At 43.2% G+C, this 12,896-nt stretch overlaps 3 protein-coding genes across 3 annotated transcripts; all 3 read right to left on the bottom strand.

Moving 5' to 3' along the window:
* Positions 1-4,537: 4,537 nt before the first annotated feature.
* On the bottom strand, positions 4,538-5,448 carry LOC134188603 (leucine-rich repeat protein SHOC-2-like). Its single transcript, XM_062656770.1, has one exon. The coding sequence runs from the start codon at positions 5,446-5,448 to the stop codon at positions 4,786-4,788; it is 663 nt and encodes a 220-aa protein (XP_062512754.1). The 3' UTR covers positions 4,538-4,785.
* Positions 5,449-8,579: 3,131 nt separating this feature from the next.
* LOC134188693 (uncharacterized) lies at positions 8,580-9,509 on the bottom strand. The gene has a single exon (XM_062656858.1). The coding sequence runs from the start codon at positions 9,340-9,342 to the stop codon at positions 8,785-8,787; it is 558 nt and encodes a 185-aa protein (XP_062512842.1). The 5' UTR covers positions 9,343-9,509; the 3' UTR covers positions 8,580-8,784.
* A 556-nt stretch (positions 9,510-10,065) lies between these two features.
* On the bottom strand, positions 10,066-11,776 carry LOC134188692 (uncharacterized). Its single transcript, XM_062656857.1, has 4 exons — positions 11,098-11,776; positions 10,669-10,733; positions 10,440-10,605; positions 10,066-10,366 (listed from the first exon to the last, which is right to left on the bottom strand). The coding sequence occupies exons 1-4, from the start codon at positions 11,660-11,662 to the stop codon at positions 10,266-10,268; spliced, it is 897 nt and encodes a 298-aa protein (XP_062512841.1). The 5' UTR covers positions 11,663-11,776; the 3' UTR covers positions 10,066-10,265.
* Between the last annotated feature and the right edge of the window lie 1,120 nt (positions 11,777-12,896).

Below are 12,896 nucleotides of genomic sequence, written 5' to 3'. Positions count from 1 at the left end.
CTCTTCTCAGAAAGCAGTCTGGTGTGAGGACTCATAGCCAGTTTAATTAATTAAGTTACCATATTAAAATTGTACAGGTTTTTGCAATTTTAGTCTGATGATTATCTCAGTTCAGTGTTTTCTAGAGACGAGACGTTTGTCATCGAGAGTTCATTGTTCTACATGTAATTTCTAGATCCGGGCGTGTGTTTCATTAGACCTTAATGCAAAAGTACAGTGTACACTGCAGCTGTTAGTTAGAGGATCAAACATCTGGGATTGACAAAAGCACGACGAGACTGGTCACAAGTCTAACTGTTAGTCTGTATAGATCTAAAAGTTTAGCACATCAATGCAGATTGATTTGGTCATAGGCAGTCTTCACCAAATGCAACCAGCCTAACAAGTAATCAAGTGTCATAGACGGTTACTGTAGCTCTAAAACTACAACTGCTGTTAATTTTCAATTTTCAATTACTAAATAAAGAGCTACAATATAGATCTTTACATGACCCTAACCATGTTTACTACGTATTCCTAACACAGCAGTCTCATAAATGTTAGAGCATCCCAATCTGAGAATGTCTCTCAACCTACTATGTACTTCATTAGCTGACACTAGCACATTCAATCACCTCAGCTAGCTATTGCCCTACAGAAAGGCATAAGAGAGTTTAAGCCTGATGTCCAGTAGTTTCCTGCTACTTCACCACACAAGAGTCTCGGCATACCTCCTTATACTATCAATTCCCCTCGTAATGACCTGCCAAGGAGGCTCTACCAGACCATCACAGTCGTCTGCATTAAGCTCTGCAAGATCCTCCATAAGACACACCTCACGAGGAATGATTGTAAGCTCATAATTCTGTCTCAGATAAAGCTCCTCGATTCCAGCCATCTCATGAATCACTTCCAAGTCTTCATCTTGCAGTCTGTTTCCACCCAGACGCAAAATCTTCAACTGCTGCAGCTTTTACAAAGAGCGAGGAAGAGACTCCAACTGGTTACCATACACTGAGAGTCTCTCCAAAAAGTTTAAATCACTGATGGTGTCCGGTAGGGTTTTGAGGTTGTTGGAGTGTAGGCGGAGACGGACAAGACTTTCCATGTCGCTGATGAGACGAGGAAGAGTGTTGAGACCGCAGTCGTTGAGATCCAAAACGGTGACCGATTGGTAGGTGAGAGCATCCCGTAGGACGTCGAGCAAGAGACGCTCATGCAAGTGCAACAAGCTCAGATCCAGTCGACGTCCGAGTCGTCCTGTCTGCTGATTTTGCACCTCCTCGTCGTTGACCGTTTCCGCTTTCCTTTCAACTACCCTTCCATCTCCTGTCGGTATTCCGACTTTAGACCTTTTATGCGTTGTAAGTCTTCTAATTCTGGCAGCTCTCTTGACTTTTCAGCAATGGCTCGAAGGGTTCGATTACTGATCAGCTACTGAGGCCCCCAAAACAGTTGCCCACTTTGGAGGAAGATCTGTGACCTCCATTCTTCGAGAGACCGCAGTAGACAATTTTGCTGGACTTGGCTTACCTAAAATACCAGTCTCATCGTTTCATGTTGGAAATTGTATTGTCTAGGAGAACTTACTGTTTTCTTTTGGTACCTTCTGCCACGTGCAGCAACTAGCTCTTGTGCGCCTAAGCTTGTTGACAACAAAGTAACCGTTAGGGTCGTTGCTGGTGGTTCTGCAATAAGAACAGTAGTTGTTGCTGTCAACGTGAGACTGTTCATCTGAGTCTAGTCCTCTTAAAATTTCTGCTCTCAGACAGCTGCCATCAGCAACAACTGAGCGAATCCTGGTGTCTCTTTTTGCGAGTTCATGATTGTGAAATATCAGAGTGACTGTAGCGTTTTTGCCATCACGACCTGCTCCGCCTATCATCTGGATGTGTAACAAACGTACCTATTGAAGATACAGTTATAGCAGTGTTGTTGTTGTCGTACTTTACTTGAAACATCTTTTCGAGCGTGTTTGGTAAGCCCCATAGGACAACGAGACGTATGTCAGAAATATCAATGCCCTGCAATATATCTTGTAATATATTTTATTGACTGGATCTTGCAATGTGTTGTTGCTGAATACCATGCCAAATCCAATTGTTGCAATGACAATGGATAGAATGCCCTGTTTGTATTGGTCTTCAACTAACCGTCTTGTGTCATCTTCTAGGCTTGAATGATGAACACCTACTTTATGGCCACCATCAGCAGAAGACAACATTGGCCATAGCTCAATGGCCCTGCTCTTTCTTTGGACAAAGACTATCGTTTTGGGACCAGATTCAGATTGTTGACTGTTTATCAAAGACTGGATTGCATTCTGTAATTCACAGTATTGCGCAAGTCGTATATTAGAGTTATCATAATGTTCTTTTACCTGGATGGATTGATACTTGAACGAGTATAAAAAAATGTTTGGTCGATCAAGTGGAAAAGACAAGGTCTTAGGGTTATTTCATTTTAGAGAGTTGGTGATGTACTCCAACATGCTCTCTGTTGCTGTTGCAGTAAGAGCAATGATGGAAAGAAGGCTTGTAATGCAGCTCATCTGGTCAAATTGCTTCGGAAATCCTTTCCCCGTTCATATAATGCTCTTCTCAGCAAATAGCAAAGGCAATATCATTCATTGTGATCAAGTTTGGCTTTTTAATTAACCTCCTACACAGCACTTTAGTAATAATAAGACATTTGTAATTACCATTGGCAGATGCAGTGGGCTTCATCAACTACGATCAACCCAATTCTACTCTGGACGTCATGGTTGTTAAAGGAATTGAGCCAGGGCTTGCTTAGGATGCACTCTGGTGACATAAAGACTACACAAAACATGGTCATATGATGAGCGTGACACCTTAAGAAATGAAATTCTGCTGACTGAAAGTGTAAGTCATAATATTCTTAGAAACTTGGTCAGTTGTTAGTGAGGGATTTGTACTGCAGGTGGCTTTCCTTGCTAGGATGTCCAGAGATCGGAGCTTGTCCACCTATGTAATTCACAGAAGTAGTACACACTTGTCTTGTAGAAGTAAAGTCTGAACGAACTCTTGATTTACAAGTGAGCTCCGTGGAACTATTATATGCTGACCTGTTCGTTCATGATTGAGTTTAGAGGACAGATGACAAAACAGCAATTGTCCTTCATAGCAAGAGCAGGAAGCTGATAACAGAGAGACTTTCCTCCATTTGTGGACATCTGACAATGACGTCTTCTCCAGCCAGAATTGACAGAGCTGCCTCTAGCTGCCCAGCATGAAGTGAATGGTAGCCAAAGACGTCCTGCAGCACTTGCTCAATCCTTTGTCTAATTGACATAGTTGAATTTGACGCTGCTTTGCTCGAGTTTGCGCAGAAGTATTCGCGACTGCTATACTAGCTTCTAGTGAATCTACAATGACGATGTTTCGCTCGTAGCACCAAAAACGCTCTAAATTTCCGAACAGTCCCTAGAAAGAGCCAAAGCTTTCGTGTTGGTTCGTTTGCGTTGTAAGGACGTTTAGCGTTGTACTCTCCTGAGACTAACTAATCCACACCATATTATCAGTGCAGGTGACAACCATTTACAAATATTATACTGCTTGTTAGAGGATTGGTTACTAATTAAATTAATGAAATAAATGTTCACGTGACATACTAGGTTACCAGTCCTCCTGGCAAGCGGCCACTAAAAGTACGTGCCAAAACACGTGGAGCGCGCGAGGAGGAATACTGGGTACAAGTGCAAGTATGCACAACGACAGTGGTCTAGTACTTACTGACATAGAAATTGATATCGGCAAACATTGACTATCAACAGTGTTAGATGCAGCACAGTGTAGTAAAGAATTGATTGTAGTATGGGACGTGTGAATAGTTGACTGTAGGTGGCATTCAGGTAATAAGGGTGTTTTTTGGTTGTCACGTGCACACAGTCCCTAACTACAATAGAAAAGTATGGGGCGATGGAACTTCATGAAGCATTTTCTTCGTCGCTTGGTCACTTGCACGAATCGTTCTTAGACTTATCTGTAGTCGGACACGGAAAGGATTTTTTGAGGTACGTCCTATCTTGAAACGTGGTCATGGGGAGGAGAAATTTCAGATTTGTGTATACACAAACACACACACGCACGCACGCACGCACACACACACACACACACACACACACACACACACACACACACGAAAAGCTCGATGGAAAGCCATATAGGACCACGCCCATTTCTGTTGTGCAACCGGATGAGAAGCCTCGCTACGCTTGGCAATTAAGTTAGCATATTAAAAAAGACGAGACGTTTGTCATCGAGAGTGTCTTCGTTTTCTACATGTAATTCTAGATCCAGGCATGTGTTTTGTTAGGCCTCAGTGCAAAAGTACACTGCAGCTGTTAGCTAGAGGATCAAACATCCGGGATTGACAAAAGCACGACGAGACTGGTCACAAGTCTAACCGTTAGTCTGTCTAAATCTCGAAGGTTAGCACATCAATGCAGATTGATGTGGTCATAGACAGTCTCCACCAACTGCAACCAGCCTAACAAGTAATCAAGTGTCATAGCTGGTTACAACTGCTGTTAATTTTCAATTTTCAATTACTAAATAAAGAGGTATAATATAGATCCTTACACGACCCTAACCGTGTTCACTACCTATACCTAACACAGCAGTCTCATAAATGTTAGAGCGTCCCAATCTGAGAATGTCTCTCAACCTATGTACTATGTACTTCATTAGCTGACACTAGCACACTCAATCACCTCAGCTAGCTAGTGCCTTACAGAAAGGCATAAAAAAGTTTAAGCCTGCTGTCAAGTAGCTTCCTGCTACTTCACCACTCATGAGTCTCAGCATACCTCCTTATACTATCAATTCCTCTCGTAATGACACGCCAAGGAGGCTCTACCAGATCATCACAGTCGTCTGCATTAAGCTCTGCAAGATCCTCCATAAGACACACCTCCCGAGGTATGATTGTAAGCTCATAATTCTGTCTCAGATAAAGCTCCTCAATTCCAGCCATCTCATGAATCACTTCCAAGTCTTCATCTTGCAGTCTGTTTCCACCCAGACGCAAAATCTTCAACTGCTCCAGCTTGTACAAAGAGCGAGGAAGAGACTCCAACTGGTTACCATACACTGAGAGTCTCTCCAAAAAGTTTAAATCACTGATGGTGTCCGGTAGGGTTCTGAGGTTGTTGGAGTGTAGGCGGAGCCAGACAAGACTTTTCATGTTTCTGATCAAACGAGGAAGAGTGTTAAGACCGCAGTCGTTGAGATCCAAAACGGTGACCGATTGGCAGGTGAGAGCATCCCGTAGGACGTTGAGCAAGAGACGCACGTTCACGTGCAACAAGCTCAGATCCAGTCGACGTCCGAGTTGTCCTGTCCGCTCATTTCGCACCTCCTCGTCGTTGACCGTTTCTAATTTCCTTACAACTACCCTTCCATCTTCTGTCGGTATCTCCCAAACACTACCGTGCTGGGCAGCCATGTTTAGAGCGAAAAAATAAGTTAATATTAATAAACAGAAACAAGCCGGGTAGAACGGGGTGTGTCAGGTAGGCATAACCTACCCAACTTTGGAATGTGTCTTTGGCGAGAACTTTTGGAAATATTGGTTTAAGTAATTAAATAAATTAGCTATTTTTACGTTTTCTGTGGGCGGGTATTGGCCACCTAACGCCTGGCCCACTTAACGTGCTCCGCCGGCTCTGATACTGTAACTCAAATAAGTATATTCTTTCCAGGATTTGGAAACACTAATTGAGTTATGACGTTTGCAACAAACTTGACGTCAAAGCAATGGATCTGCCAATTCATGATGCTATAGTATCTAGTTAGCTAAACAGAGTAATTATTTTCTTAGCTAAGACTATCTGTAGAGGGTAAGGGCTAAGCTAGAGTTCTCCGGGAGACAATTTTCCTGGGGACACAAAATTTCCTCTGACACCGCTTCATTTGTGGCTGCCAAAATGGACGCCAATTTTTTGTTACATTCCTTCTCTGCACTGATACAGACCATTCTACAATCATACAGTTGCTAACGGCGCGATACTACTGCACGTACTTGTGTAAGAACCGTCAGAATTTACCAACTTGTAAGTATAGTAGTAGGCGCGTACGTATTTGGGGGGTTGAGGGGTAAAACGAACCGACCTGCTTCAGTCGGAGGTCCACTCAGCCTTATCCAAATCTTTGTACAACCAATCTGCATGTAATATTTGCACCAGATGTCAGTGTCGCTGCATGACCTATATATCTGCATGGTACCAAATGGTGGCCTCAGAGTGCTTTCCGGTACCACTTGATTAGTGTTAAAGAACCAAGTCCAAACTCGAAAAATCGGCTAAGTCAAGCAAACTGCTTTAAACGGTGCTTTTAATTAGGTCAATGATTGCAAATGCTCTATACAGTGTTAGCTGTTTGTCTGCGGGCTCTTACACCGAGTTAGCCATGAATGCATGCCATGTCAGGCCTGCATGGTGCCACAATTTTGAATCCTTCCACAATTGACGCCATCACCTTGGCAATGGCATCGTAAACTGCTAAATTCTGGCCTGGGTCTCCCGTTCCAGAGGTCTATAGGTAGATCGATGTAAGCAGATCTAGACAGCAGAACTCCTTGGCGTGCAATATTAATGTGCAGGGTCTATCCGTATTACATTTATACTACGCATACTTACAAATGTCTTCCAATAAACCTGTAATTAATAAATAGAGTGACTAGAATAGAGCATACTAAACTGACAGGGAGGTCCACTAAAGCACTGAAAGATCCAACCCACTAAATGCTCTGAGTAGGTGTACACACAAGTAGCGTGCGTCGTTGCTGTATGCATGTATTACCTCGGAAACTCACGTGATGTTTCCTGTTCGAAATACCATTCATTAATTAATAGACCGCGTGTATCAAGAGAAATGGATGCTGCTAGGAGACGTGAAGCGTTTCTGTCACTGTACAGACTTCTTGCTCTTGCACTAGACACGCGAGCGCGCGCGCGCACACACACACACACACACACACACACACACACACACACACACACACACACACACACACACCTTACCCAAACAATAGTCAAAACTGCAGAAAAGATGCAAAGAAGGCCGCAGCAACGAGGTAGTAGTCCGGAAAGTAGTCTGAGAACTTGTGAGTACCAAGAAATGCCGTGCCTCAGATAGCGTAGATTGTTTCAGCAAAACAAACAAGACTCGTTGCAGTAGAAACCATGACGTCTAGTATACGCAGCCTCAACAAACAGGCACGTCCAATAGATCCGTTTCGATTTAGAATGTCAACGGCAAGAAAAGGAACGCACAGCAAACTGGATAAAGAGACGAAAGCAATGCCAAGCTCACACGCAGCCTCTCCATGGCTATTTTCCTGCTGTATGTCTAGTCCAAGAAAGCACTAAGTGGTGTCGTTAGTGCTGACAAACAAGCGAGAGAGGACGATGGCCAGATTTACTGTGGAGAAGGTCTAGAGAAACGAAGTACGAGACGTCGATCACACACATACACATAGACAACTTCGCTGCATGCTATGTGTCTAGTACTAGAGTGCAACTAAAAGGTCACAGTTTCTAAGGCGATGACATACAATAGTAATATTACTTCACTACCTGCTGTGCTTGTGATGGGAAGTCTGACGGCTCCAATGCAAAGTATGGTGGATCGCTGACTGTGTAGTCTAGTGACCATTCGCAGAAGTGATTGGCAATGTCAAACCCTCTTCGATTCGGAAAATAGTTTAACTGTGTACGATAGCAGACACATCAAGCATACCTGTAATTGTAGCTGCAATATTCGAAATCAATTAATTGAAGTCTCTGAGTGTCTGCTTCGTCTATGAGTAGGATGTTTCCTAGAATGAGACACGGACTCACACATTTAGAGGAGAATTGTTTGAAATGATCGTGAACCTTCTTGCAAGTCGTTATGACAGAAGACAACTGGTGATGATACTTTGGGTAGTAATTCTCTAGATATTAAATTTGAAGTGTGTGTGTGTGTGTGTGTGTGTGTGTGTGTGTGTGTGTGTGTGTGTGTATGTGTGTGTGTGTGTGTGTGTGTGTGTTGTGTGTGTGTGTGTGTGTGTGTGTGTGTGTGTGTGTGTGTGTGTGTGTGTGTGTGTGTGTGTGTGTGTGTGTGTAGCCTCGTACACCAAAGCGCATTCGCTGCAGCGGCTAAGTTCCCAAACCTCGTCCAAAAAAAATCGCCCGCCGCGGGGGAATGACCAGCTGGACTCTCGAACCCAGCACACACGATGCTCACATCCGGGAACGACGACAACGCGGCGAGACTGGTTACGAGTCTAAAAGTGCTGCTGCATGTCTGTAGTTTGTGCTTGTGCATGGATAGATTTTATTTGGGCGTCCAGCCGCTTCCAGAGTGTATGAGTCCCTCAGAATAGACTCGACCCAGTCTCACCCCGCCCTCGCCATTCCCCGGATTGTTAATTAATCATCGGCGATACCGGACCAACTATTGGCAACCACAACTGCTACACGTGTACGGGGGACCAGTTCTCGATACCAATATGGCGGTCCCCGGACCAGTTAGAAGGCGGGGGACCAAGCGCGACAATCCAAATCTATTGTATCTCAATCATGAAACTGCGTCTAGATCTAGTTTCAGACTTCAGTTGTTTATATAGAAAGTCAACAAACACCTAACATAACTAAAGTATGAACCCATCTAATTAATGCAAATGAGAATTTCGTTTTCTAACTCAAACTACCAAAGTCATCACTGTTTCTCAACATGTTGCAGTCAATTACTGAATTAGATGCTTGATTTCAAGACTATACCCTTGGGGTACAGCCTTTTAGTAGTACCATCCAGAATGTTGGTAGTACCTCCTTACATTGGACATTCCCTGTTTAATGACTCCAAGAGGGGGAGACCTCAAGTTATCACATTCATCAGCATTGAGCTCCCTCAGACTTCTCATGAGGCACACGTCGCGTGGAATCGACGTCAGCCTGTAATTCTGCCTCAAATATAAGTGCTGAAGTCCAGCCATTTGCTGGATTGGCTGCAGGTTGTGGTCTTGGAGATTATTTCCGCCCAAACGAAAAATTGTCAGGCGGCGCAGCTTGTAGAAAGACCAAGGAAGAGACTCCAATTGGTTCCCATAAACTGAAAGCCTTTCCAGGTAACCAAGATCACCTATTGCATCCGGCAACGTTTTGAGATTGTTGGAGGTCAAGTGGAGACGGACAAGATTGACTGCGCTTAGGATGAAATGTGGAAAAGTGTTGAGACCGCAATCAGTGACGTCCAGGACAGTGAGTGGATTGTAGTCATGGACATCTCGAAAGGAATAACTGGAGTAGAACGTGTGTTGCCTGGTCATGAACGAGTCCTTCTTGATAGGCAACATGCTCAGATCCAGTCGACATCCCTGAGCTCCCGTCCGCGGATTCCTAACTTCTTCGCCGGCGACTGGTTCTGCTCTCCTTTCCTCTATCTCTCCGTTCTCTGTTTCAACTCTCCAAGCATGAGCAGTCTAACTGCCATGACAATTTGAGGAGAACCGGAAAATATTGATATTAATACATTTTACGCAACGTAAACGTAATTGAAGACAATAAACAACCTAATCAGCTCAAAATCATTGGCACCAGTGGCACAATCCAAGTTGGGGGGGGAGCAACATAGATGCCATTATTGCATGGAGCTCTTAGTTTTTTCCACTTGTACTGTACCTTGTTTTCACAATGACCTAATTATGTAAAGTGACCATAAGCTGCTGATTGGGGGGCATGGCCCCAGTGGCCCCCCTGCTTCCTACGCCTATGATTGCTGTATATCGATATACAGACATTTGTTGACTATAGGTATTCGATTTGACCCCAACTTGTTCAAGGACGGAGTACTAAAAGTCTAGATGAAGCCACCTAAAAATGGGTGTGGATCGCTTCATGCAAAAAAGGCTTATATGGGCAACTTGCAAAGGTTTGGCGTGTCTATAGCGGATATCTGTTCTATGAGAATGCTCTTTTCCCATATCAACAATGACGTTGGAGATTGTCTCCTGAAAATGTTGCCAGAAAGTATGTTGAAAGGGTGACGGATTGAAACTGCAAAGTCTATAGACTCTGGCAGTGACATCCGTTGAATTGCAAGATTTATTGTTAACGAGCCAATAGAAAGCACAAAACTAACATACAAATCTACACCAATGTTTACAAAATATACACAGAAAGTCTAGCATGTCATAATAAATTAGTAAAGTATGAGTATTGCTCATGTACATACTAAGTATTAATAAAAGTAGTGAGCTCACGTTGAAATACATGGCTATCACAAGAATTCTCCAACAGTCACGAATCCGACTCCAAGCTGCTGCTTCTTGTCAGTTGCTAGTGCTATTCTCACAAGCACATGATCAGCAAGAGGCCATGCTGAAAACCAACAAAACAGTAACTCAAGTCATACACTGCGTCCAATGTATATAAGTGATTCATAAATGATTACCAGGAAACAAGACTTCCACTTCATTGTTGACACTTTCAGCTCCCGTTTCCTCAATCTTGTATTCATCCTGTCCTTGACTAATAAACTGAACTATACATTTTGCTGAAGGCATGGCTCTTTCGTGAGCAACTGCCGAGTTGAGGGCAATGTGTAGAAGCTTGGAAACCTGAAGGAAAATGATCAGGAATATGAAGATGACAAGTAGAATAGCAAATAAATAGATACTAACACCAATTGCAATGTGATCAGGATTAATGGTGCTCCCAGTGATAGCAGAGATGCTTTCACCCACTCCTTAGCAAACAAACAGAATTGTCAAACTAATTTATCTGAACCCTGTAGTATTTCTTAGTGAGAAAGTAATCATAACATGAAAACAATGCTGCAATACACACACACACACACACACACACACACACACACACACACACACACACACACACACACACACACACACACACACACAGACACAGACACAGACACAGACACAGACACAGACACAGACACAGACACACAGACACAGACACAGACACAGACACACAGACACAGACACAGACACAGACACAGACACAGACACAGACACAGACACACACACACACACACACACACACACACACACACACACACACACACACACACACACACATACACACACAACCTTTGTTTTCTAGAGGTTGAGTATTGTCCGTAGCGACAGGTAAAGCACCTGCAACGACTTGCCTGTCAACAGTACATATGCTGGAAGGGGCAATGCCAATCTGAGGATTAGGTCCAAATGCCAGATTCTGTGAATTGCTGATAAAGTACTTAACAGTGTTGGGCTGATGCGTGGAAGAAGAATTGCGTAGTTGAAAGTCAGAAGAAATTGGAAAAGTAACATCAAGTGTGACTGGTTCCACAGCCATATAGTCACCTTCAAATGCTGCCGTGAATGTGCACTCAAGATATCCAGAATTGCCTGTAGGATCTTCCATTATAACTTGAAAATTTGTTGCTCCATTGATAGGACCATTCCATATTAACTTAGTTGAAATTCTAGCTTCTGCGGATTGTTTGCAAAGTTTCCACGGATCGTTAGCCTTAGCAGACAATGTTAGATGCCCACACCGACCAATGATAGAGTTTATAGCAGGGCATAGTAAAATGTATGACTGCATCTCCAACATTTGACGCAACTCTGTAACCACAACGTTCGCACCATGAATGACATGAACAGAAACCATCCACTTGTGCTGCTCGAGACGCTTTCCAAACAAAACATAAGAAACACATTTTTCTACCCATGATTGAATGTTAAGTATGGAGCCCAACCAACAAAGGCAGCAGAAATGCCGAAGATAAATGATGCCTCGATGAGCATCAAATTGGACAGAAGGTGACTGTGATACTACTTCTCCTGTAGCTGTATTAATGGTGAGTGCTGTATGCCACTTTGCTGGTTCGATATCAGGAGTTTGATATATCATCATTAATCTAAGTAGCCAGCCACTGCCAGAATGTGTAGATTTAAATGATACAAATGCAGGCAGCTGAAGTTGAACGTAATCCCTAAAATTAACTTCAGACGGAGAAAGATGGACACAAGGGCTCACAACTATTTCCTCTTTGTCACTGTCAGTAGGAGGCATAAAATGTGAATGAAGCATAATATCACATTGAAACTCCTGTGGTACTAATACAGCACCGGATGGCGCAATCAAGAAAATGTCATCAGAGCCACACTTGCCACCTGATTGACCGATGACTGAGCTGAATGAAACAACATCTGCGGCTGCGGGTTCTCTGCTTATTGTCATCATGCTAAGTATTCCACCACACCAGTAAACATCCTCTACAGGAATGTCAACAAGCACTGCATCCAGCTGCTTCAGAGGATTCCAATCAACTATAAAACATCCAGCATTCAAATTGTCACTTTAGCTACAATCACACGCCATCAGTATCTGCTCACTGAATTCTCGTATCACTGGATTTTCTTTCTCTTTGGGTAGCTTGTCAAGTATGCCTTGACTCTGTTTATCAGCTCTAGAGTCAAGAAATCAGTGAGTACAGCAGACTCGTTAAACAATTGTCCCAAAGCAGATACACAACCTTGTACACAAGCAAACTAAACTATGACATGCTTGTCACTCACCGTGTTGCCCCCAGGGCTGTAGGAAGCATTCAAAAGTGGTCAGGCCTAATGCGTGGTAATAGGGATAGCCAGCCAAAAGAGCAGTCTTCCAGCATACACTACCTAATGTACTGGAACAGTCGAATTCTTGAATAATTACTCTCATTTACCATCAATTACTGTAATATGTGGCTACGCAATGACCTCAGGGAAGTGTAAATAGCAATTAATTAATTCAAAGTCAGATGGTTTCAGTTACTTTCTTTCTAACTATAGATATATTAGTTATTTAACAACTACATATTTTAACAGTCTACTGTCGGAAGTACAGTTTCTGAAAGATG

The sequence above is a fragment of the Corticium candelabrum genome, chromosome 13, assembly GCF_963422355.1.
Source record: "Corticium candelabrum chromosome 13, ooCorCand1.1, whole genome shotgun sequence".
Lineage (NCBI taxonomy): Eukaryota > Metazoa > Porifera > Homoscleromorpha > Homosclerophorida > Plakinidae > Corticium > Corticium candelabrum.
Note: the sequence above shows the minus strand (reverse complement) of the source record. Positions and strands in the feature narration are given on the sequence as shown.